Here is a 27432-nt window from a genome sequence, read left to right as displayed (position 1 = left end):
GTAATACTTCTTTTTATTTTATTTTATTGGATCATAACCAGCAGCGCTCATGGGTTACTCTTGGCAGGCACGGGTGACTGTATGGGATTCTGGGATTCGAACCACCATCTTTCCTGGACTGGCTGCTTGCAAGACAAACACCCACAACTGTGCTACCTCTCTGGCCCCTCTTTTTATTTATATTTATTTATTTAGTTAGTTTTTTTTGGGTCACACCCGGCAGCGCTCAGGGGTTACTCCTGGCTCTACGCACAGAAATCGCTCCTGGCAGGCCCGGGGGACCATATGGGATGCCAGGATTTGAACCACTGTCCTTCTGCATGCAAGGCAAAAGCCCCACTTCCATGCTATCTTTCCAGCCCCAAATAACCTTATTCTCAAGATAAACAAGTAAGATGGCACTTTTGCCCCCCCTCACCAGGCTGTCAAAATTTTAAAAGTTTGATGATAGTATTGTTGGTGTAGTGAAAAAAGGCATTTACGGATTTACGGGCCCAGAGAGATAGCACAGTGGTGTTTGCCTTGCAAGCAGCCAATCCAGGACCAAAGGTGGTTGGTTCGAATCCCGGTGTCCCATATGGTCCCCCGTGCCTGCCAGGAGCTATTTCTGAGCAGCCAGCCAGGAGTACCCCTGAGCACTGCCGGGTATGGCCCAAAAACCAAAAACCAAAAAAAAGGGCATTTATATGGTGGATTGGTTAATGAATAGGTGCAGTTTGGGGGGGGAAGACTCTTATAATGGGCACATTTGCCTTGCATGCCTTGCACATGACCAACCCTGCTTTGTTTGCTGGCACTGCATGTGTTCCCCTGAATAGGGTCAAGAGTGGTCCCCAAACGAGTTAAGAGTAAGCTCCAAACACATCAGGGGGTGGCTCAAACATCTTTGCCCATTTCATAGTAGGGCCAGAGAGCTCAACTAGCTTCATGGAAGAGTGAAAGAGGCCCAAGTTCCATATCTGGCATGGCATCTTTCCCTAACCACTGCTCTGCATGATCCCCACACAAAGAGCTAGAAGTAGTCACCAAGCAATGTGGGTGTGGTTCAAAGATAAAAACAAAAAGCTCAAATCTGCTAACATGACAAGCTATACTCTGTAACTTTACAGCTTCAGTGCTAAAAATTAACCCTAAAGCAGGGGTCTCGGGGGCCGGGCGGTGGCGCTGGAGGTAAGGTGCCTGCCTTGCCTGCGCTAACCTAGGACGGACCGCGGTTCGATCCCCCGGCGTCCCATATGGTCCCCCAAGAAGCCAGGAGCAACTTCTGAGCGCATAGCCAGGAGTAACCCCTGAGCCTCACAGGGTGTGGCCCAAAAACCAAAAAAAAAAAAAAAAAAAAAAAAAAAAAAAGCAGGGGTCTCAAACTCAATTTACCTGTGGGCCGCAGGAGACAAAGTCGGGGTGATCCTTGAGTGCAAAGTCAGTAGTAAGCCTTGAACATTGGGGGATGTGACCCAAACAACTAAAACAAAACAAAACAAAAAAAGATTCCTCTAGGGCAGGGCCACTGCGGCTCACGTTTGAGACCCCTGCCCTAAAGACAAACTTCCAAAGAAATGCCAAGACTTATCTCAATCTTCACCATACTATTTATATCAGCAATACTGGTAAAATAGAACAAGCATCCTTCAGTTAGGAACTGGATAAAGTTCTGCTTGTAAAATAAACAAACACACAGGGCATCCATTTAAACAGAATAAATGGTATACAAACTTTAAAAATGCCAAGAAAAATGTAGGCTGCAAGAGGTTTATGCAGACAGTATATATATGTAAGTTCTTGTGCTTTAATAATCTGTTTTGTTTTGTTTTGATCACACCAAGCAGCATTTAGGGGATGTGGTATTGGAGGCAGAATTTACTTCCTGTACGCAAAGCTCTCCCGCCTACTGAGCATCTTGCTGTCCCAATTTTATTCTGTTGTAAAAAATTTTCTTTAAGACAGGAGCTGGAGAGATAGCACAGAAGTAGGGCATTTGCCTTGTATGAGGCCTACCGGGGACGGACCTGAGTTCAATTCCTGCCATCCCATATGATCTCCCAAACCTGCCAGAAGTAATTCCTGAGCGCAAAGCCACTACTAGGTGTGGCCCCAAAATAAAAGCATATACACACACCCCCAAAACAAAAAGATGTCCATTTTTGCAATTTGGTACTTTCCAACTCCTTTGATCTGATCAATACTGACTGACTTCTGTCATTCAAATGAATTAAAAACTTGACTGCTGATCAATCACCAGTGATTCTTCTGAGTTGCCAAATTCAATGGCTATTCCTGTTTCCAAATTAATTCTTTGGAATTGCAATTTGTCTAACAATTTGTCCCTCCTTACCTTTTTTCTAAATTTTTGGTCTTGGTCCACACCCACCAGTGATCAGGGATTAACACCCGGCTCTTTACTCAAAAATTATTCCTGGAAATCTTGGGGAACAATATGGATGTTGGGGATCGAACTTAAGTCGGCCACGTGCAAAGCAAATGCCTTACCCACTGTGCTATCTCCTGGCCCTGCCCTCCTTTCTTTCCTAGAAGTAAAATTCTTTTCTTTTTGTGTTTGGTTTGGTTTTGGGCCACACATGGTTGTGTTCAGCACTTACTCCTGGTTTTTATGCTCAAGGATCACTCCTGGTAGGGATTAAGGGAACCATATGGGTGTAGGGGATCAAACCCAGGATGGCAAAGCAAGTGCCTTATCTACAGTACTATCTTTCCATGTCCAATAAAATAGTTTTATTAAAAGTAAATTGCTGGGCCTGGAGAGAGAGCACAACGGTGTTTGCCTTGCAAGCAGCCGATCCAGGACCAAAGGTGGTTGGTTCGAATCCCAGTGTCCCATATGGTCCCCCGTGCCTTCCAGGAGCTATTTCTGAGCAGACAGCCAGGAGTAACCCCTGAGCACCGCCGGGTGTGGCCCAAAAACCAAAAACCAAAAAAAAAAAAAAAAAAAAAAGTAAATTGCTTACAGAAATGTGAAAGGGAAGAGAAAAGGGTGGGGGCAGTGGAGAGAGAGATATTAAGAGAGAACACACAGGCTTGGGTGGTGATTAATGTTCACCTCTTAAATGTTTTTTTTTTTTTTTTTGGTTTTTGGGTCACACCTGATGACATTCAGGGGTCACTCCTGGCAAGTGCTCACAAATCGCTTCTGGCAGACTCAGGGGACCATATGGAATGCCGGGATTCGAACCACACCACTGTTCGTCCTGGGTTGGCTGTGTAAAAGGCAAACACCTTAACGCAAATGCCTACCACTGTGCTATCTCTCTGGTCCATCTTATCATTAAGTTTGGGGCCGGCATGGTGGCGCTAGAGGTAAAGTGTCTGCCTTGAGAGTGCTAGCCTAGGAAGGACTGCGGTTCGATCCCCCGGCATCCCATATGGTCCCCCAAGCCAGGAGTGACTTCTGAGCGCATAGCCAGGAGTAACCCCTGAGTGTCACCGGGTGTGGCCCAAAAACCAAAAAAAAAGAAAAAGAAATCTCAGTTTCTCTGGGGCCAGAGCAATAATGCTGCAGGTAAGGTGTGTGCCTTGTAAGTGGCCAACCCAGATTCTATTCCCTGGCCCCTGAATCAAACAGTAATCATAACAGAAAAATAAATCTCAAGATTCTCTTTAACAACTATTCTGCACCTGTCTTTTTTTCTTTTCTTTTTGGTTTTTGGAACACACCCGGTGACACTCAGGGGTTACTCCTGGCTATGCACTCAAAAATCGCTCCTGGCTCAGGGAACAAACATATGGGATGCCAGGGACCAAACCCAGGTCCATCCTAGGTAGACCATGTGCAAGGCAAATGCCCTCAGCCATGCTACCTTTTCAGCCCTTCTTTTTCGCATCTTAACAAAACAGTACGAGTAGCTATTTTCAACTCATTGACAGTAGACTTTTTTTCCCCCATGTCTAATTGTATGAATAAACAGAAGTCTTGCTTGTCTGCATCTAACTTTCTAAAACAAAATACTTAAATGGCCCCTTCACCTCTTGACAGTTACTGGAAAAGTCTCTTTCTTACCCTCTTCTTCCCAGGCTCAGAAGCACGAGTATCATAGTCATCAGGGAGCTGAAGATAATCCTCCATTCTGCTGGCGATCGCCTCCCAGTCACGTTTCCTTTTAGTGCCAGTTCTCAAGCCATCCAATTTGTCTGTGGGACAAACACAGAGCCACAGCATTAAAATGAATCTGAGTTCGCACACAGCATACAAACAAGGGGAAAGAGGCTGGAGCACTGTCAAGAGGGGCACATCCACATTTATGAAAGCAGAGGCACTTGTAGATCCAAACACTCTTCACAGCTGAGATCATATCAAGTTCTATGTAAGTTCCATGTTTACTTGGTATCCAAACATGTAGCCATTACCTCCCTACACTAGTTTAAGAAACAAAGCTGGGCCCTCTCTTTCTGACCCACAGCCACCCATATAATGACACATCAGTTTTCATGATCTAAAGAAAAAGGCAAAGTTGTTTTTTTTTTCTAAACACGATTTATTCTACTCTTTTTTTCTCCTGAACACTATGTTAACAACACTCATTTGATTGGCAAATATATGTAATACGTCATTGGAAAAGCAGGTCGTGTCAAGCAAAGTTAATGTTTAAAAGGATTTTAGAAAGAGTTTCTTGGAATTCTGACCATGGTGAGAGAACTCACCTTAATTTCAACATACTGACACTGACACATACCACAAGAGGTTCATGCTCGACTGTGGCTTCACTAACACAAATGGCTGCCATGGTGTCAATATAGTATTGTTTGAAAGTAAGCTGATTCTACAAATAGCTTTGATTATACGATAAAACGCTGCTGATCATTCTGTGGCTGAGGCTAGTCAGCCAAAAAGACCAGATCAGAATGTTCCTTCTGACTCCTCAACCCAATGGGACAAAGCTGTGAATTAAATGAGCGGGGATCACTGATTCAGAATTATGATATAAGCATCTCAGAGACTTCAAGAACACACAAGGAAAATGTATAATCTTTTTTTTTTTTTGGGGGGGGGGTTCGGTCACACCCGGCAGCTCTCAGGGGCCACTCCTGGCTCTATGCTCAGAAATCACCCCCGGCAGGCTCGGAGGACCATATGGGACACCGGGATTTGAACAACCGTCCTTCTGCATGCAAGGCAAACACCTTACCGCTGTGCTATCTCTCCGGCCCCATATAATCATTTTAATTGACAAATACTGATTGTAAATTTGATATGCAGTATGTTATGAGTTATATATAAATAGTTTAAGCTACTTTACAGCACTAACCTTATGGACCATTAGTAGTTATCAAAACAATTATTAGAGATCAATAAAAACTTAAAAATTTAAGAATACAATAACCATACTTCATAGAACTCCATAAAGGGTGCAGAGCACATATAATCAAGATCTTTAGACACCAATAAAATGATTCCACAACAGTTGGAAAAAACTTGATATGAAAAGAAAAGTACAATGAAAGCAGTGGCCAAGGAGGAGAGAGATATAAATGTACAAGTTTCATACACAACTAACCACACCATACCATACAGGCTTCAGCAAGCAGTAATGCTTTGCATTCATATATAAGCCTTTATTTCCTAAATCTGGTCCCTCAAAAAAAGTTATCAAGAAAAATTATTCAAGACAAACTAGTAACACTTTATAAAACTCAAGACAACTATCATATCACTTGACTTTTAACACTGATGTGAACAACAGAAACACTGGTCTCCTAACCACCTCTGTAAATCACATGTAATTCCAAATGGCTCTACGTAGATGAATATGACGGCCTATACACAAGACCTGAAAGAAGTGATTCCTTAAGAAGCTGATTGCACAGGGACACAGCAATTAGAATACCAAAAAAGCCTCACCAACAATAAAACTGTAACTTTGTTCAGTGGTATATTGTCTTACCATAGAGTAGGAAGCTCCAACATGGTTACTATATTAATAACCTCTAAGGATTTTCAACTTAATCACATCAACTTGGACATAAACATAGTTCAATGGGAAAAAAAAAACTGCATTAGTTCCATTCCATGAATAGAGCATGGTCAGGCAGCAATGAGAAGGGCAGTGTGAGACAGGAAAGAACTTTTCCCTACACACTGGATATGTGATGGAAATTCTAGGCCAGAAAGTCCCTTATTTACAACATGGACATTCAGAAGAGCATCTGTTTCTAGTCTGAACCCTTCGTTTAATTTTAAATGCTTAATGTTAATGTTAAATGCTTAATTTGAAATGTTACTGTGCATAACATGCTTAAAGTTTCTTTCTTGGGACTGCGGAACGGTACACAACTAATCCACATAGGTTCCCAGAAACCTACACACACAAATGTACACTGTAAGGTAGAAGAATCTAGAGTGGCAATTGCAGAAGACAACAGGTGGCCAAAGTGCTCATTCATGATAGCCCAAGATTTGCATTTCGAAAGATGAAAACTTTAAGATGGAGATCTGAATAGCCAACTTGGGAGTTGAGGATATGGCTTGGCCATAGAGCACATTCCTAATATGCTTGGATTAGATCCCCAGTACCAAATAGACAAACACCAGCATGGCAGGTCATAGAATTTTGCCACCTTTTCAAAACAGTTTATATTACAGCACAACAAAAAGTTTGATACATAGCTACTTTCTAAACAGTAAGTGACATTTCTGAAAATTTATGGTGACCATACAAAGACTAAGTGCCTATACAAATAATAACTGCCTTCCATATGTAAAGAGAAGAAGCACTCCAACATGTAGCATACCAATACATAGTCATTCCTAAGTAGATTAAATGACACTGAGATAAAAAAAAAAAAAAGCAGAAGTATGTGGATAATAGACACTCAAATTATAATGATTACAGTCAACTCTTGAACATTATTTTAGTTTCTCAGTTTGAAAAAATCAAACTCCTAGCACTGGAACTTAAATAACTTCGATACTGAATACCAGCATCTGATATGGCACATAATGACAACCCTGGAATCAGAAAAGGAGCTGGCGAGGATGATCTGAAGGAGTTTCAACAACTTCAGATCACCCCAAAACCAGGTTACAGCTCAGGCTGGTTCTGAATGTTTTTTATCTTATGTGTCACTTGCAATTTACAACTTAGACATGAGTTGAACTGTAGTAACGAACCAAGATTAAGAATCTGTAATGAAAGACTGTAGCTTTGAAAAACTATGTATTTCCTCACTGGTTGACTCATCTGTATGTATATCAAATTTCCTGAGTTACGAATTCAGTTTTTCTGGGGCTAGAGCAACAGACAGTACAGCGGGCAACCTGGTTAATTCCAGGCCCCTGTGTAGTTCCCCAAGCCTTACCAGGACTGATTCCTTAGATCAGAACCAGGATAAGCACTGAGCAAAGCCACGTGTGATCCAAAACCAAACAAACAAAAAATTCAAATTTTTGGATTTGAATGTGTGAATGTGCTAAAACCTAACTTGTTTCCAACCTTGCATCACCATGTTACCAAGAGTGTTCTCAATTTAAGAACGCCAATAGGGTATTAACAAAACTGTATCTAGGGGCTGAAGCGGTGGTGCAAGCAGTAAGGTGTCTGCCTTTGCACGCGCTAGCCTAGCAGGGACCGTGGTTCGATCCCTAGGCACCCCATATGCCCCCCCCCAAGCCAGGAGCAATTTCTGAGCGCATAGCCAGGAGTGTCACCAGATGTGGCCTAAAAACAAAAACACAAACACTGTATCTAGTAATCAAATCAAATATGTAATGAAAGCAATATAAATAAGTAAAAAAAAATTTGTATTGCCACACCCAGCCGTGCTCAGAGGTTATTCCTGGCTCTGTGCTCAGGAACTGCTCCTGGCAGGCTCAGGGGACCATATGGGATGCTGAGATGAACTTGAATCCATCCCAGGTCAGCCACATGCAAGGCAAACACCCTATCACTGTATATCACTTCAGCTTCGATCAGTGAGTTTTGAGGGGAATATTTATGTTTTAGAGAAGAATTTTCTTCACAGTTGGCTTCATGGACCAACTTCAAAGTAATAAGCACTTTTAGGAAATCTCACCCTCGATTTCCCTTCCTCCTTCCACAGCTGGATTGGCTCTCAAGATACCACAGTGGTATAAGATGTAAGTCAATGTCACTTGTTAAAAACAAACAAATCAGCTGCAAATATGTAGAACGTACTTTCTTGGGTTCATTACTAGATATTCAGTGCCTTTAATTAAAAGGTTTACTTAGCAAATCCACTTCTGGGTTCATTTTCTTTTTTTCTTTCTTTGGTTTTTGGGTCACACCCAGCGGCGCTCAGGGTTACTCCTGGCTCTGCGCTCAGAAATCGCTCATGGCAGGCTCAGGGAACCATATGGGATGCCAGGATTCAAACCACCATCCATCCTGGATCGACTGCTTGCAAGACAAACGTCCTACCGCTATGTTATCTCTTCTGCCCCTTCTGGGTTCATTTTCTAACAGTTTTTTTTTCTTTAAAATCAACTAAATTTGTATAAAACACATTTTCTGAGAAGCAAATGAATGTTAGCTAGGTCAGAATTTTTTCCAGAAATTGATACCAAAATTTGTATCTTTTTTGTTTACTTGTTTTGTCTTTTAGGCCACACCCAGAGATGTTCAGGGATCTGGCTTTGTACTCAGGAATTACTCCTGGTGGTGCTTGGGGAACCATATGGTATGCTGAAGATCAAACCCAGTCCAGCCATACGGAAGGCAAACACCCTAACCATTGTACATATTACCACTATGGCCCTATATTTTCTAAAATAGTAACTAAATTCTATTTTCTTTTTAGAAACTATAAAAGAAAATAGAATGACTCATTTTATCCTAGATATATATCATACAAATTATCAGAAGAGAATATACTTCAAGTATTTATATTTTTACCAATCTTGTTTATCTACATTATGGGTCCCTTTTTGCCACCAAAAATAAATACTATTAGAGAACCATGAAAGAGGGAAATTACAGGAATTACAAATTTACAGGTTTTTCTAAAAGTATATAACTTCAGAGATAATCTAAATGTCCAAATATGCATATGTAAATCATTACTGTTGAGAAAGTAATCTGCAATTACTTTCCTATGTATTTACTATGTTTGACACTCAGAAATGCTGTAAAGCTTTAGAGACGGCAAATTTCATTCATATTATTTCCCACAAAAGAAAGATTAGTGGAAGAATATGCGAATATGCCAATAAACACAATACAGGCAGAATTTTTATATGACATACACTAGAAAAAATTTCTAAAAAACATCCAACCAGGGGCCAGGCGGTGGCGCTAGAGGTAAGGTGCCTGCCTTGCCTGTGCTAGCCTAGGACGGACCGCGGTTCGATCCTCTGGCGTCCCATATGGTCCCCCAAGCCAGGAGCGACTTCTGAGCTCATAGCCAGGAGTAACCCCTGAGCGTCACCGGGTTTGGCCCAAAAACCAAAAAAAATTAAAAAAAACATCCAACCAATGCTACAGTAACACAACAATTTATGCAACTACATCTTTTCTTTCTTTCTTTTTCTTTTTTTTTTGGTTTTTGGGTCACAGCCAGCTGCACGCAGAGGTTACTCCTGGCTCTATATTCAGAAATTACTCCAGACAGGCTCAGGGGGCCATATGGAATGCCAGGATTTGAGCCACTGTCCTTCTGCATGCAAGGCAAACACCCTACCTCCATGTTATCTTTCCAGCCCTGCAACTATATGTGGGTTTTTTTTTTTTTTTTTTTTTTTGGTTTTTTGGGCCACACCCGTTTGATGCTCAGGGGTTACTCCTGGCTAAGTGCTCAGAAATTGCCCCTGGCTTGGAGGGACCATATGGGACACCAGGAGATCGAACCACGGTCCTTCCTTGGCTAGCGCTTGCAAGGCAGACACCTTACCTCTAGCGCCACCTCACCGGCCCCACAACTATATCTTCAATACAAGACCTGATCAACATCAATTGCTAACACAATCAGCTGAGCAAAACAAAAACAAAAGGCATAAGCCTTATGTTTACATAAAATGTACCCCACCCCATGTCAAAAACGCACAAATAATGCGTTCCAGACAGTAAAGCTGCTAAGTGACTCATGTTTGTTTTTATGAATTTAAGATTTTCAGATGTTTATTTCAATTTTGGAGTAACAGAATACTAGTAAGAGAAACGCAGAAACTAACATTATAGCTTATACATTAGTAAAGTCAGTTCTATCCCAAATGTTCATACATTTCCTTCTATTTCTATAATACATCATAATTAACATGCTTTTTTTTTTTTTTTTTTTTTTGGTTTTTGGATCACACCCAGCAGCGCTCAGAGGTTCCTCCTGGCTCTACGCTCAGAAATCGCTCCTGGCAGGCTCAAGGGACCATATGGGATGCTGGGGTTCGAACTACCGGCCTTCTGCATGAAAGGCAAACGCCTTTCCTCCATGCTATCTCTCCGTCCCCTTGTTAAATGTTTTTTTTTTAAATGTTAAATGTTTTTTTTTTGTTTTGGTTTTTGGGTCACACCTGGCAGTGCTCAGGGGTTATTCCTGGCTCCAGGCTCAGAAATTGCTCCTGGCAGGCACAGGGGACCATATGGGGCGCCGGGATTCGAACCGATGACCTCCTGCATGAAAGGCAAACGCCTTACCTCCATGCTATCTCTCCGGCCCCAAATGTTAAATGTTTTTAACTGATCAAAATACCTGGGGGGTGGGAGGTAAGTTTTACAGTACTACCATGAAATATAAAGAAAAAAAAACATTAGATATGTCTTTGTTTTAAGATACTGCGCACTGAACAACCCCAATTTTAATTTATACCAGAGGGTTCCAAACTTAACTGGCCTATTGCCCCTTTTCAGGAAAAAATAAAATGTTCTCAGTACTTCCTGGGAATCTATCTCCTCAAAAGTACAAATAAGAAGTGTCCCTAATCATAACCAAGATTACAACTGCCCCCCAACAGATTGATCCTTCCAATGGCCCATGGGTAAGGGTGGTGGTTGTAGCACCCACTTCAAGAAACACTGATTTAAGCAATCATTTCAATGACTTTACCTTGCAATCTGGCATGAAAGACAAGTTGAAAGAAATGTAAATGAAATCACATAAAGCACGTTCTTACTTAATGTTCTCAAAAATATTAAGGACTTATCTCCTCCTTACCCCAAACTAATTTATTATAAGAACCTGCTTTTTAATGAATTCTTAAATCAGTACTACTTATAACTCAAAGAAGTATTTGTAATCAGGTTTAACTATGTATTAATTATATTTAGCTATGTGCTAATTATACATAAATATTAATTTTTTATTATAATGCAGAAATCTCACTGGCACCAACCTTTCTGGTTAAATAAATATAAAAGAATGGCCTTTAGAAGCTATAGTATTTTATTACTAAATTTATCGCAAATTGGTTTCCTCTAAAAACTTTAAATGGTATTGAACGCAGTGGTCTTAAAATACAATTCCTTTCATCCTATCAGAAGACATAACTAATTAAGCTGTGAACTGACAAGATGGTATGGAGGATGTATGGTAGCCAAAAATTTTGGATACAGCAGAAATTTTGGGAAGTTATTCTTCTTATGGAAGAAAAGCTCTATGCCCGTTACCATCAGGTATCACATATAAAAACAGGAAAAAGGAAATACCCACCTAGCTTTGCCTCAGATGTGTCCATCTCCCATTTGCTTTTCGGAATGTAACCCTAAATCGTACACAGAGAGAAGCTCGAAGGGTTAGAAAGAGACACATACATGCATATCACTTTTGAACTGGAAAAGCATTACAACTGGGAATGGATTCGGTTTCCACTTACTAGTTACAAATATATCGTTAGGGAAAACACACTCTCAATATCTTTGAGGAAGTTGCATTACCAAATTCACCAACTCCACTGTCAGATGTCAGAGCTGTCTCTTCAGAATATGATCATGAGAAGTGTTTTATGGCTGCCATAGCTCAAGACACATATTTGTAGTCTGAACAGTAACTGTACAGCAAATATGGTAAGAGTGAATGGGAGTTGCTACGCTAATATTAATAGCAGAGTAGCAGAGGAGCTGTAATACTAACGAGGCTACTTTCGGAATACAACTGCTATTCTCAAGTGATAGTAATCCTGAGGTCCAGCGTGTTCTTCAAGACAGTACTTTACATTCCAATGTAATTTTAATTACACAAACGGAAAAATATTGGTGTCATTCAACAAAACTTTGAAGTTCAACTTCGTTAAAATAACTCAAACCATTTGTCAGTTATAACTTACAGAGACTAATTTTATTGAATAATTTCAGAGCATTTCATTTTCATTAGTTGGAAACTAGAACCTGCTTTCTGATAACTTTTAAAATTACACTTTGCTATTACATGTAAACCTACAGATCTCCACAGGCAACTTATATCTTATTTAATAACATAACTGGGTATTTTATTTCAGAACCCCACAAGATCTTCAAATTTCCTTATGTACCTATTACATAGTATATAATATTTTTTAGTTTATTCACCCAGCAAATGTATATATATGATGTTTGGTTACAGGTAATTTACCATGATTTCCATGCTGACCCTTTCCTTCATTTGGACTCTTGTCCTAACATACAGAACTTGAATATCGGGGTTTATAAAATAGGATCAAAGGTGTCAGCAATTCCTTACAAAAACAAACAAACAAAAAAAAAACCAGTATTTCTCTCGCCTAATGATAGTATTCAAGTACAAGGATCAGACTGACACACAGAAGATGAAAAAGAGGTGGAACATTTTAGGACAATAGTTTCTATGGGAGCCTTTTTAAATCTACATCATCATTCTTCCATGTAACTAGAGTTTATACATTTCTAACTTTCAAGCCAAATTAAGAACTAAGTTTCAGTTTAATAGGTAGGTAGTTTGTCGGATTATAAATCACACCAGTTTTTCCAAATCCAGTTTGAGATCAAACCAAGACAAAACTATACTGAAGTGATGATGCTTAAAGTATAGATGAAATTTGTCTAAGTTCATGGGAATCACTTGGAAACTTTAAGCATCATTAGAATAATGTATTTATAAACGCTAAGTCTTTTTTTCTGGGTTCACTAAAGCACCAGAGAAGGAAAAAAACATATCAGTGACTCCCCCCCCCCCCAACAAAAAAAAAAACCCAAGATTTTCTTAACCAAGTAAAGTCTGGATTTTTGTCCAGTATCCATACAGACTAGAAACAACTTAAAAGTTTATTAAGAAACTCATTAAAATGGCCTGAATGACCTATGATTTACTCTTAACCCATTCGTTAAATTTTTCTACAAACTTTTACTCGTAGAACCCAAGAGTAAAAGACCTGGATTCTACCTTTTAAAGAAGTTTGATAACAGAAAGACAGGTAGAATGAGTATAATACCTCCCCCTGCTGAAACCACCTGTCCCTCCTTAAACTTCACTGTCTGAAATGTTAAACTCCCTGGAATTAAGAGGGAGGCCAGCAGGACAGAGTTCTAAAGCTCCCTTCTCATGCTTCCAATATAAAAATATAGTAAATAGTGTTTCATTTAAAAAACTTCATTATATTAAACGTTTTAAGTTTTGACCTATCCCTAGTAAGTCAGATGCTATAAACGATATCCTGAATGGAAATCTTCACAAAGGAAGCTGAAGGTTTGGAAAGCTAACATTATAGACTGTTTACATGATTATGTTCTAGTCCACACGCTGCAAGTAACTGAAGAGCCATGTTCCAGAACAGCGTGGATCTGTAAGTGAATGGTTCTGCCTACATCATTTATGTCGAAATGCAACCTATTTAAGTTAAAAATACCTTATTTAAAGAAAAAAAAATACTGAGACTCAAATTCCATTAACTTGAAAGCTTATTTTTTTAATCCACATACGAAAACTAGCAACACAGAGGCTGACATTGTCTCTATATAAACACATGGTTTCTATTCAGAACTCTCTATACACATGGGTTTGATAGGACGACTCCTTAGACAGTCTGTACTCTCTGGGGGTAGGAATAAGGATTCTCACTTTGTACATTTTCAGAATATGAAAAGCAGCTTTTAGCAAGGGTTGAGTTATTAAATAAACCAAGTATTTTGGTTTTTTTTTTTTAAAGCAACACTATTTCATGGCACTGCTAATCTCTGTGTCTCATTAGCAAACACTGAAAAGTTATATAATTCTACAGCTCACATGTTCTTGAATAACAGGGTTAGGAAAACATCTTGACAGATGTGATCAAAAGCATTTACAGTAGGTACACGGGAACTTAGAACTCATACTATGTCATTCTCTAATCAGCCTAAGCCAATCGCATTGCCTACAAAGTCAAATGATTTCCCCCAATCAATTAAAACACTAAAATGCAGAACAATCCGGAAATTAATGGCCACCTTCTGCTTCCTCAGTCAGTATGTTCTCCTGCCTCAGTTGACAGAAACTTAATACTGAGATATTGTAGCACAAGAGACAATCATGTATATATTGGATAGGTTGTATCTATTATCTGCTGGAATGTAAGAATGCCCTTTCACAGGTAATTGATTGTCTTAAAAAAAAAAAAAAAAAAAACACTCCCTAAAACCACCCATAAGAGAGAATACAAAGTAACTTGCTCAGCATTCATATTATGTTCTTGCAACACAGTAGAGATTCTTGTGATTAACAGAGATGAAACACCCAAAAATCTGCTTGAAGGTGACAAAACTGGCCATTAAGGTGCAGACTGGTAGCAATAGCTTGACTTGAATCTAAACCCTAAGGATTTTAATTAAGAGACACTTTGTTCAAAGTGGTTGGTCTGTCTCCTACCAGTTCGTTTTCCTCTTCCTCTGCATCTTTCTTCTCATCCTTCTGTTCTTCAATATTTGCATCAAAATCTTCCATTTCCACCTACATTACCCCAATAACGATGATAACAAAAAGAGTTAATGTTAAGAAAATGCCAAGTCCCTACTGAAATATTTAGGTTATAAATGAGGATTCCGACTTAAATATGAAATAGGTCAATAATAATAGTGACAGCAGTAATAACATTCTATATACAGAAAAATGTGGCAAAATATTAGCAATTTGTGAATCTCCATGAGAGTTGAATAGATAAAGTACAAACACTGTCTTTATACTATTCACACAACATTCTTATATTAAAAAAAATTTTGGAGGGACCAGAGAAATAGCATAGTGGTAGGGCATTTGCCTTGCAAGCGGCTGACCCAGGACCAACAACGGTTCGAATCCCAGCATCCCATATGGTCCCCTGTGCCCGCCAGGAGCGATTTCCGAGCAAAGACCAGGAGTAATCCCTGAGCACCACCGGGTGTGGCCCAAAAACAAAACAAAAAATTTGGGGGGTAAGTGTGTGTTAATAGAGCTGAATGTGCTGAGTATATGCTTTGCAGGTGAGAAGCCCACGTACCCCACAAAAAGAAACAAAATTATATATATATATATATATATATATACACACCGGGATTCGAACCAACCACCTTTGGTTCTGGATCGGCTGCTTGCAAAGCAAACGCCGCTGTACTATCTCTCCGGGCTCACAAAATTATATTTTTACCCATACATTCACTATTGTTTTGGTTTGAGGGGCACCTCCCTCCACACACATATACTTAACACACTACTTTTTGGTTTGGGGGCCACTCTGCATTGTTCAGAGAATGATTCTTACTCAGTGCTGGGAATCAAACTATGGTCACCTGTATGTAAGGCATGCAACTTAAGTGTCACTTGAGCTATCCTTCCATTATAACACTGAAACATTTTTCGAGGGCTGGAGAGATAATATAAAGGTTAAAGCACTTGCCTTACACTCAGTTGACCCCAGCTTGGTCCCCAGCACTGAACAGTCTCCAAAATACTACCAGGAGCAAACCAAGAGCACAGATACAAGAATAGCTCCTGAATACCACACTGTTTGCGGTCCAGTTACACATACAAACCCTAAATACCACTGAGTATTTGGGTACCCAAATATTTATATATTACAAGTACCACTGAATATGATTCAATCACACACACGCCCTCCACTGGGTAAGTATGGCACATACACACACAATGGGTATGTACACACATACTGGGTATGTACGGTCCAATCACACACACACACACACACACACACACACACACACACACACACACACACGCAGGGTATGTATGGTCCAACATTCACTGGGGCTGGAGTGGTAGCGCACGCACGCACACGCACACACACACACGCGCACACACACACACACACACACACAAGCAGGGTATGTATGGTACAACATTCACTGGGGCTGAAGTGGTAGCACAGAATTGACCTGGTTTTGATATCCAGCATCCCATAAGGTTCCCTGAGCCTGCCAGTTGTGATTACTGAGTGCAGGACCAGGAGTAACCCCTAAGTACCACCAGGTGTGGTCCCCCCTCAAAAAAAAGAACACTCACCTCTTCAATTGCAGCATCCTGCAGCAACGAACGAATGTCCAGGCGCATCATATGACGAGGGGCTGTTTCCCAGTGATCAGCCATCTATTGAGAAATTCAGGGGGTCAAGTCATTCAAACCATTCAAACACTAGGTGGTGCCATCCCTAATACTAGTTCGAAGAGTTAGATCACTTCAAATAACACACAACAAAGAAAAAAACATTTACTACAGGGAGTAAATAAAGATACTCTGATGGTGAAAAGATAATAAAATTTCTAGACGGAGCCGGAGCTGTGGCACAAGCGGCAGGGCGATTGTCTTGCATGCATTAACCAAGGACGGACCGCAGTTCATTACCCCGCCGTTCCATGTGGTCCCCCAAGCCAGAAGCGATTTCTTAGTGCAGAGCCAGGAGTAAGCCCTGAGTATCATCGGGTGTGGCTCAAAAACAAAAACAACAAACAAAAATATAACTAGACAACAGCTGTGGCCAAAAATTTTTTTTACCTTATTTATTTCTTTAAGCTTCCTTCCATGAATATTTCTCTTGCCACAAGTCTGATTATCTGCACTCATTTCAGCCAAATATACCTACGAAAGAACAGATAAGGATTAGACTAAAGCAGCATTTATTTATAATATGACACAAAAGTAGCCCAAAGTCCTTTTAAGTGTATACCTCAAATCCCTTGGTTTTCGCTGCACTCCAAAACTGGTCAAAATGTCTAACTCTGTCATTGATAGCGTCCAAGATGATGAATGGGAAAAAACCATCATCCAGAGTCTTTTTGAAAGTCTTAAACATGCTGGTGCGGTAGGTCTCCTCCATCTCAGCTTCATACTCATATTCCATTACCTAAAATCCACAGCCCCCCAAAAGAGATAAAGGATTAGAAAAAGCAAATAATCACTCTAACTTCCTGTGCCTTGGATAGGGCAGAAACCTAGATTTTGGTTTGTATCCAAAAACAATGGGAAGTCTGTCCTCAGAATAGCCACATTTCTCTCCAAATGTGTCATCTTTTAATGCTATTAATCAATCAGGATGGAATCCGAGAGGAATGTGTCATTACCTTCTTTTTCACTTTCTTTCCAGAATCTGGATCTTTTTCTTCTTTTTCCACTTCAGTGATAAAGTAATCGTCCAGGCTTAGTACTCTGGGGGCAGGTCCTCCAAATTCTACCTCCTTATCCTAATAGCCAGGGACAAGAAAGTTAAAATATATTAGTGAATGGTCACATCAGAGTTTTCTGGTGGTTAAATATATGCTCTTGTAGTGGATTCAAATCAAGAAGAAACGAAGATCTTTTATCTATGCAGATAAAAAATGTATGTGGGATAACATCTAATGCACAGGACAATTACAATGGACCAAATAAAATATTTGTGCTGGTACCACACTACTGCAAAGAAGACAAGAGAAGAGCAACTGATTTTTTGGCTTCGTAATACTTACTCGAATAAGTTTTGCAACATGTGTCTTTCCACTACCAGGCAATCCTCTCATTATGACAACAATCTGAAACAAAGGACAAATATCACTGCTATTATTCTACATTGACATTTTATAGTTAATGATGTCCTGTTATGGGTCAATGAGTTAAGTCTGGGCCGGCACAGGGATTCAGTTTGAACCCAAGTATGGCATGGATCACTGGCGGCCCCCAAATATTACTAGAGTAACTCTGGTGACCTCTTACACGACTGTCCCTGAGCAATGAACTGTCAAGTGTGGCTGGCTGAGAATTGCCAAGAGTCTCTCTCCAGCCCTGAGCATTGTTTGGAAGGTACTTAAGAAATGGAGGAAAAGAATAAATGAATAAATAAATAAATATAAAAAAGGACATATCATTTTCAACCATATGTCAGTAATGAATGGCATTAATGAATTTGAGAAAACAGAAATGATGTAAAATATGGGACTAGAGCAACACCGCAGATGGTCGGATGCTTACCTTGCACACAGTTGACCCTGGTTCAATCTTTGGCATACCATATGGTCCCTCAGCACTGCCAGGAATAACTCCTGAGCGCAAAGGAATAATCCTGAGCACCACTGGTGTGACCCAAAGACCCAAACAAACAAACAAAAAAAAAAAACAAAAGCAAAGGAAAAGTTGATTTTTTGAAAAGACAAAAATAATAGACAGGTTGGAGTGACAGTACAGTATTGGCAAAGCAAGAACCTTACCCATGGTACTATTGCTCCAGCCTGGCAAAACAGATCATAAAACAGTAACGTATAGGGGGCTGAAAGATTAGTATAGGGGCCGGGCGAGGTGGCACTAGAGGTAAGGTGTCTGCCTTGCAAGTGCTAGCCAAGGAAGGAACGTGGTTCGATCCCCTGCGGCGTCCCATATGGTCCCCCCAAAGCCAGGGGCGATTTCTGAGCACTTAGCCAGGAATAACCCCTGAGCATCAAACGGGTGTGGCCCGAAGGAAAATAAAAAGAAAGAAAGAGAGGGGGGGAGGGAGGGAGGGAGGGAGGGAGGGAGGGAGGGAGGGAGGGAGGGAGGGAGGGAGGGAGGGAGGAAGGGAGGAAGGGAGGAAGGGAGGAAGGGAGGAAGGGAGGGAGGGAGGAAGGGAGGAAGGGAGGAAGGGAGGAAGGGAGGAAGGGAGGAAGGAAGGAAGGAAGGAAGGAAGGAAGGAAGGAAGGAAGGAAGGAAGGAAGGAAGGAAGGAAGGAAGGAAGGAAGGAAGGAAGGAAGGAAGGAAGGAAGGAAGGAAGGAAGGAAGGAAGGAAGATTACTATAGAGTTAAGGCTCATGACTTGCATGTGGCCGAAGTTAGTTCAATTCCTGGCACCACATGGTCCCCTGAAACAACTGTAGTTAATCCTGGCATTCCATATGGTCCCCTGTGCCTGCCAGGAGTGACTTCTGAGCGAAGAGCCAGGAGTAACCCCTGAGCACTGCCGGGTGTGACCCAACCTCCCCCGCCCCCAATAAATAAAAATAAACTTGATTTTGAGGTTTTCAGCTTTTTGGGGGGGAGGTCAAGCTATTAAGTTCAAAAATTTTCAATTCAGCATTTTTAAGGTTATATGGTAATTGGGAGATAAATAGTAAGATATCTTGAATCTAGGATAATTTGTATCTCCCACAAAGCAAAGAAATTTTGTTCAGGGTGTTAAAAGATGTTAGGGAACACAAGTACCTTGAAGAGTTGGGAGTCCTTCTGGAGTCCTGCTTTGAACACAGAAGTGTTCCACTTGGTTTTCAGAAAGTGCCCTCAGCACTGAGTAGGAGTAATCCTACTCTCAACGGAGGTGCCCCCCCCACATCAAAATCCCCAACCTCCACCCCAAAGAACTCTAATTACATCTGATTTGCAAAAATAACTAGTAATTCTCATCAGTAAAATAGACAAAGAAGTAATAAATAAATTGTAAATAAATTTTTATAAAAACAAATAGCATTAAACAGTATCAGGTATGTTGGTATTATAAAAAAAGGACAAAACAAAATATCTAAGCCAAAAGCAACAATGGAATCTAAAGAATCAAACTTTAACAATCTTAACTTAAAATGGTCCTGTTGCCTAGGAAGGGGGTACGGGACATGGGTCACCCCAGCACCCCCCTACCTCCTTCCTCCGGTACTCCAGGGCTTTGCCTGGCCACATGGTGGGGCAAACCAGCGAGGTGGGTCCCTTGGAGGAGTTTATTGGTTTTCCTAGGCTTGCCCCATTTCCCTCCCACCTCCAAAGGGAGGGTCTGGGGGAGGGGGCTCCGACCTCCCGGCCTTCAGGCTCAGGAAGGATCTCTTTCCTTCCTGGGAGCCGAGCCGGGAGGTCCTGCCAGCATGGCATTTGGCAGCCCTCTGCCATGCCAAAGGCTGCTTTAACCAGGCCTAGGAAGGGGGTGCGGGACATGGGTCACAATAGGTTCTGGCATTAGTACTTATCAGGGAAGTTTCCTTATTAAACCTGTCCATTGCGAAACAGTGTATAAGAAATATATGGATATCATTGTGTTTCATCTGCTAGTCATTATCTGAACATTATCCATGCGCTCCTTTTATTCCTTTACTCTCTCACTCCGATCTCTTGTTACTCCACATTTAACCATTTTCTGTACTAATGATTTTTGTTTTGGCCAAGGTGGATTACATATCTTTCACAGTAATTTTTGGGTGGAGTCTGAAGCTTCAGCAGGCAACGCGTCATGGCAAGGTTTCATGCTGTAGGCTTTTTGGCCAAGATAAGGTGAAGACGCAGCCTCGGTTGCCCCCCACAGCCTTCTCTCTCCTTCCTCCCCTTCCCAGGGTTATTCCTGGACACCTGCTCAGGGTCCCAGCAAGTGGGTTCCAGTGAGATGCAATTTAAAAGAGACCCCAGGTTTCCTTGTTCATGCAAGGGGCTGGGAGGGGACTGCTGAACTCTCAACTTCCAGCAATTAGGAAGCAAAAGCCTCTCGCGGAGTCGGAAGCTTCAGCAGGCAACAAGTGGAGGACATGGCTCCATGCTCTCTTTGTTTGTCCAATCACAGACCAAAGTGGTATCTCGGAAACATCCACCTCCCTCTTGACTATTTCTAAAACATAAAAGGGTCACGTGTATCTCCTTTGTATATCTCAGATGTTATAACGCTTTTCGAATATCCTCATATAGTGACAATTTTGCCCACTGGATTTGTTATTTGTTTGATTTTTCCCCCTTTGAGATCTGTTTTATAAGCAATACTGGCAGAAGAGTATCTCTGTATAGATTTCATGTTTGTACCAAGTTACAGGGAATGTTGGACTTTATTCGTCAGCCCCCAGATGTACCAACAATATCTTGTGGCATCGATTCTCTTTTACATAGGCACATTAAAATGGGAAAATAATACATATGCAAACAAGTTCTTATCTAATAGAGATGGGGACACAAATATGGTAATGTAATTAGGCCTTTTACCCTGAACATTGGCATAATGATTTGGCTCAGGCCTCAGAAGAATGGGCATCGCCCATACACACCTGAACAATGGATACTATCTATGGAAACAACCACAATTGTCTTTAACATTACCAGGATCCAAGCCTCTACCAGGGAAGACCTACCACTGCTTTGGCAGTGACTTACTCCAAAGAGTGCTCCCAACACCCAGAAGACTCAGCAACAGTCTGTATGCAGGGCAGATCGCTCTGCATTTAATGGTATGCTGAAACTAGAGGATGCTCCACATCAGCCTGACATCGATGAAAGAAATGCACAGAATCCAGAGTCTTTAAATATAAGAATCTAATACCAACAACAGCTAAAGTGTGAAAAAGTTTCACCGGGACCTTGAGAATGACTGGAGTTAGATGGACTGGTTTGCCTGGAACCCAGAGTCTGTCTTATGCCAATAATCTGAGGTGAGGCCTTTTTAGTAATCAGGTCAAGGATTTTTTTCCATTTTCCCCATTTTTCTGGACCTATGCAAACAACGGTGATTGCCACTATCACACCTTTACTTTTTTTTACTTTTATCCTTTAAGGAAAAAAAATACAACTTACTGAACTTAAAAACAAATAACTGTAGTAGAATGCCTGTCTCCAATACAGGCAGGGGATGGGAAGGGGGTAATGTTACACTGGTGAAGGGGGGTGTTCTGGTTATGACTGTAACCCAAATATGATCATGTTACTTAAATAAAAAATATATTTTAAAAAATGGTCCTGTTATCTTGGCAGGGGAAGGCAGGGGTTTGTATGCGATGCACTTGGGGAATATTGGTGGAGAAAGGTGGACACTAGTTGTGGAAGTTGCCCTGATTCATTGTATGTCTGAAACCCATCTATGAAGGACTTTGTAAATCACAATGGTTTCAATAAAACAAAATTTTTAAAATTGAAAAAAAAAATAACTAGTAAACTATAGGACTTACTCTCTCAGGTCTGCTCTCTCGGCCAGGAGGTTTCAAAATATCATCCACATTCTTGGATTCGGGCTTCTTCTCAACCCGTGGAGCTGGAGGAGGCTGGTGGCTGAGTGAAGGAGCAGGCAAGGGCATCCGCTCCTCGGGGTAATTTCTTCGTTCTCCTAGGAGTCCAGCAATTGGACACAATTATCATTCATGTCCCAATAATTTACAACTGTATGTCTTTCCACTCATCCCAGAGTCATAATAATTTTCATTACTTGGGAGCCACTTTTAAACTTAAATACATAAAGCTTAAGATAATGGAAATTTAAGACAATATAAAGTGAAATCAAGAAAACAGAAAAAGGAATGGAATAATAATCCAGTGAGTAGGGTGCTTGCCATGCATGCAGAGCCAACCAGAGTTTCACCCCCAGTACTCTATATAGTTCCCAGAGCCCGACAGGAGTGATCCCTAATGGCAGAGCCAGGAGCAAGCCCTAATCAAAAGAGTGTGGCCCATAATCCTTAAAAAAAAAAAAAAAGGAAAATAAAAATAAAAAGAGGGGCCAGAAAAGTAGCAGATAGGGCATGTGTCTTGTAGACGGCTAACTCCGTATGGTCCTGAACTCTGCGAGAAACAATTTCTGAACAAGAGATTGTTTAAGAGGAGTAAGTCCTGAGCACAAATGAGTGTGCCCCTCCACCAAAAGAAGTCATTTTTATCAGCAAAAAATTAAAAGCAGCTTAATGGCCAATAGTCACTTAATAAGACTTACTTACATTACAAAAATATGTATATGGTACAAAATCATTGGAAACTAGCACAAATGGGTAGGGCACTTGTATTGCATATGGCTGACCCAGACTTGACCCCTGGCACTCCATAAGGTTCCCAAAGCCTGCTACTAGTGATCCTGAGTGCAGAATTAGAAGTAAACTCTGAGCACCACAGAGTGTAGCCCAAAAAAGGAGAAAAAATGCATTTAAACTTAGACTACAACTTCATAGATATTCACATGAAGAGAATAAGAAGAAATATGTAACAACTTAAGAATAGTAGTATGGGTAATAGGATTATAATTTGTTTCTGGGGCTGGGATATAATTCAATGGCTGGAGCACATTGAAAACACAGGAGGATCTGAGCATGGTGCTAGGATTAGCCTCTGAGCATAACCAGGTGAGGCCCAAAATGAAAAACAAGAAAAATTTAGGGCCGGCGCGGTGGCGCTAGAGGTAAGGTGTCTGCCTTGCCAGCACTAGCCTAGGACGGACCTCGGTCACCGGGTGTGGCCCAAAAACAAAAACAAAAACAAAAACAAGAAAAACAAGAAAAATTTATTTTGAGGGACTGATGCAATAGTATGTATAGTGGGTAGGACATTTGCCTAGTACAGTGATGGCTAACCTTTTTGAGCCTAGTGCCCAAACTACTGCACAAAAACAAAACCAAAGAATGCCCAGTCCTCCCAATGGCCAGTCCGGCCTTGTTGCCAAGTGAGCTGCAAAGCAGACACCGGCACACTTGCCTCCTGTCGCTCGCATATCTTAATTGTGGTCCTTCCTGCGTGCCAGCTGCAAGGCCTTCGAGTGCCACAGCTGGCACGCATGCCATAGGTTTGCCATCGCTGGCCTAGTATGTGGCTGACATGGGCTCGATCTCTGGCATCCCATATAATCCTCTGAGCCTACCAAGAGTGATTCCTGAGTGCAGAGCCAAGAATAATCCTTGAGCAGTCGGGTGTAATTTAAAAAAAAAAAAGGTTTTGATTGTACATTCTGTCTGCCTTGCCAGTGCTAGATTAAGACAGACCGTGGTTTGATCCCCCAGCGTCCCATATGGTCCCCCAAGCCAGGAGCGACTTCTGAGTGCATAGCAAGGAAGAAGCCCTGAGCGTCACCGGGTGTGGCCCAAAAACCAAAAAAAAAAAAAAAAAAAAAAAAAAAAACCATAGTTGATTGTACATTTCAAATTTCTTTAATATATAAAAAAGCAAGGTATGCAGCCAGGGAGGTGGTTCAAAGCACAGGAGCACAGTCTTTGCATATAGGAGCCCTGGAGCAGCACCAAGCACTACCAGGTGTGGCACAGCAATTCATTTCATCAATTATATTAGAATTATTGAAGATAATGTTGCCATTCCTAAAAAATGTAACAGCTTTTTTGTTTTGTTTTGTTTTGGGGTCATACCCAGCAGTGCTCAGGGGTTACTCCTGGTTCTATGCTCAGAAAAGTATTTTTCTTTTTTTTTTTGTTTTTTGGGCCACACCCGGTGACGCTCAGGGGTTACTCCTGGCTATGCGCTCAGAAGTCGCTCCTGGCTTGGGGGACCATATGGGACACCGGGGGATTGAACCTCGGTCCATCCAAGGCTAGCACAGGCAAGGCAGGCACCTTACCTCTAGCGCCACCGCCCAGCCCCAGAAGAGCATTTTTCTATTAAGGTTAAATTCATAGCAAAAATGAAAAGCAATTCCCATTATTCATATTCCCAAACTCTTTATAGTTGATAAGGCACAGCTCTACCTCCAAACATGGGTGGGCCTTCATAGGCTGGTCGGTCAGACTTCCGGTCGTAAGACGGTCTATCAAAGCCACCTCTTCTGGATGAAGAATGGTCTTTTTTGTCTCGATATGATTGAGTTCTAGAGGGTGGAGCAGGAATGCTTTGGTAAATAAAGGGTATTTGAAGGTCTGCCTTATATGGAACACCATTATCTGCCATATTTTCTCTATTGGCAATTACTCTACACCAGGGGTCTCAAACTTGTGGTCTGCAGGCCACAAATGGCCCTCCGTACAACATCTTGTGGCCCTGCCCTAGAGGAATCTTTTTTTGTTTTTTGTTTTGTTTTAGTTGTTTGGGTCACACCCCCCAATGTTCAAGGCTTACTACTGACTTTGCACACAAGGATCACCCCGACTTTGCCTCCTGCAGCCCCCAGGTAAATTGAGTTTGAGACCCCTGCTCTATATCAATACTTCTCAAATACTTTTGTGCCACACCCCCAGCCCCACCCCCTTCCAAACTTGTTTTATTTCTACTGTTTCCCTGTCCTACTGGTTGCCTCCCTTGTCTAGTGCCATGGGCCTTCATTTATGCAATTTTCACCTGTGACCCCACCTTCTCAGACTGTCCTGAGGGCCCCTAGGTGAGAAGTGCTGCTCTATACAGTAATTATAACTGTTTTTGGTTTGCCATTTAGATCTGCCTTGTACATACACATCTAAAGGGCTGATTAATTAAATAAACTGGCATAAACTTGCATTATAAAAATATATCCAGAGGGGCCAGAAAGATGTAGAGTGGGTAGGGCACTTGCCCTGCGTCTGGCCAACCTCCCTGAGCACCACTGGTAGTAATCCCTGAGAACAGAGCCAGGAGTAAGTCCTGAGTACTGCCAGGTGTGGCCACCACACCAAACAAAAGAGAACGAGGACCTTTGCACACCCACTAAAGCCTATTTCTGACAGCATACCTGTCATCTCGAGGTCGGCGGTCTCTGTCAAATCGATCCCGATCATAATCAATCATGCCACGATCCCGATCTCGGTCTCTGTGAGTGTCCCGGTCCCTTTTGAAATCTCGATGATCTGACATGACATTACTTTGATGATCAAAATAAGGCTCACGGTCTCTATCTCTATCATAACGGTCCCTTTGGCCTACATGATCTATAAAAATAATTAGAACAAAATAAGAACTCTCGGGCTGGGAAACATAGCTCAGTGATAGTGTGACCGACTGTCACATGTACACGTCCCTAGGTTTGATCCCTGGCACCAAAACTAAAAGTAAAACAACAAAAAAAGAAACAAAACCCCGAATGTTTTTTGGAAATAAAAATAGGAAAAAAATAATTAAATTCATGAAATGTACAGCCACTATGAAAAGGAGATCCGAATAATGTCCCCAAAAGGATAACCATGATAAGTGGACTCTAAAAGATTCTTAAAACATGGATCTCTCTGGGACTCCTACCTGTCTCAAAACTTGATCTGTCAGGTAACGGATCTGGGCGCAGAGTTATTCTTTCTCCATAGGGTATTTGTTCCACTTTATTACTGGATATATCTGGGAGACAAACCAAGGACGAGATACTCTAAGAGGAAAGCTTCAGGAAGCAAGCCAAAGCTAAGTCACACTTCTCTGAGAAAGGTTTCTCAGTCTTCCTCTGACTATGGGCCCCTTCCCACCTTGTTTCCTTCTCATGGCATCCCTGTCCTACCTATTGGTTCCCTGTGTCATGCTGTGGCCACCCATTTACAAGATTTCTACCCAGGGGCCCCTCCTCTGGAAAATCCAGAGAACCCCCACCCAGGTGGGCACATGGCCATCCAGTGAAAAACACTGCTTGAGACTTCCAAGTATAGTTCTCTATCATGACTCACCTCGACCATGGCCATAATCAACAGTCTGCTGCACTGGCGGTGGTTTGGGCATTGGTGGCATGCCCATAGGCAGTGGGCCAGGAGGGGGAATGGAAGGGTGAACAGGTGGGGGTGGTAACAGTGGAGTGGAAGGAATGGGTGCCTTTTCTGATTTATATTCTGAATTCGATCCTTGCTCATCATTTGTATCCCAGAGGCCATAAAAAGAATCTTCATCCCAGCGTTCTTGTTTCACACCTGAAGATTTTTTTGGCTTTAACACAGAGGGAGGAGGTGGTGGAGGAGGAGGTGGAGGCGGCGGTATTGGGATAGGTGGCCTGGTCATAGGAACAGATGATCTTGGTGGAGCAGAGGGTCTTACAAGTGAACCCGGTGGTTTGCCCAGAGGAGGTGGGGGTCTATAAGACACTGGAGGCTGAAAAACAGAATAAAGCCAGTTGACAAATATACAACAATTTTATATATCAATAAATTGACATCTGATTCTCACTCCATCAAATTTTTTGATTAACTGAACTCATTCAAATCCCAAAACATTTTGTGATTTAAACTACTTTGCTTTGGGGCTGGCGATACAGTACTGAGGGCAGTGTGCTTCCTTGCATACAACTGACAGAGTTGATCCCTGGCACCCCATGTGGTCCTGAGTCCCAGCAGGAGTGAACCCTAAATGCAGAGCCAGGAGTAAGCCCTGAGCACTGCCAGGTCTCTGATTCCCAGACCAAAATAAATAAATTAATGAAGCATTACAAAAATAATAAAGACAAGTCAGAGAGAAAGAAAATATGTGTAAAACATGCAAATCATGTTTTGATAAAGAGCTTTTATTTAGGAATACTAAAAACCTGGG

The 27432-nt window shown here is 41.5% G+C and overlaps 1 protein-coding gene across 1 annotated transcript in view; it reads right to left on the bottom strand.

Annotated features, from left to right (window-relative positions):
* YLPM1 (YLP motif containing 1) overlaps positions 1-27432 on the bottom strand; it is a 100835-nt gene that overhangs the window by 6976 nt on the left and 66427 nt on the right. Inside the window, exons 7-19 of the mRNA XM_049770288.1 lie at positions 26583-26997; positions 26173-26265; positions 25670-25865; positions 24717-24835; positions 22212-22366; positions 17814-17876; positions 17430-17549; positions 17036-17212; positions 16864-16947; positions 16375-16458; positions 14749-14829; positions 11608-11659; positions 4013-4143 (exon numbers count right to left, since the gene is read on the bottom strand). Of these exons, the coding sequence (XP_049626245.1) occupies positions 4013-4143; positions 11608-11659; positions 14749-14829; positions 16375-16458; positions 16864-16947; positions 17036-17212; positions 17430-17549; positions 17814-17876; positions 22212-22366; positions 24717-24835; positions 25670-25865; positions 26173-26265; positions 26583-26997 (1770 nt within the window). The remainder of the gene's footprint in view (positions 1-4012; positions 4144-11607; positions 11660-14748; positions 14830-16374; positions 16459-16863; positions 16948-17035; positions 17213-17429; positions 17550-17813; positions 17877-22211; positions 22367-24716; positions 24836-25669; positions 25866-26172; positions 26266-26582; positions 26998-27432) is intronic.

This window comes from Suncus etruscus, chromosome 3 (assembly GCF_024139225.1).
Source record: "Suncus etruscus isolate mSunEtr1 chromosome 3, mSunEtr1.pri.cur, whole genome shotgun sequence".
NCBI classification, from domain to species: domain Eukaryota; kingdom Metazoa; phylum Chordata; class Mammalia; order Eulipotyphla; family Soricidae; genus Suncus; species Suncus etruscus.
Note: the sequence above shows the minus strand (reverse complement) of the source record. Positions and strands in the feature narration are given on the sequence as shown.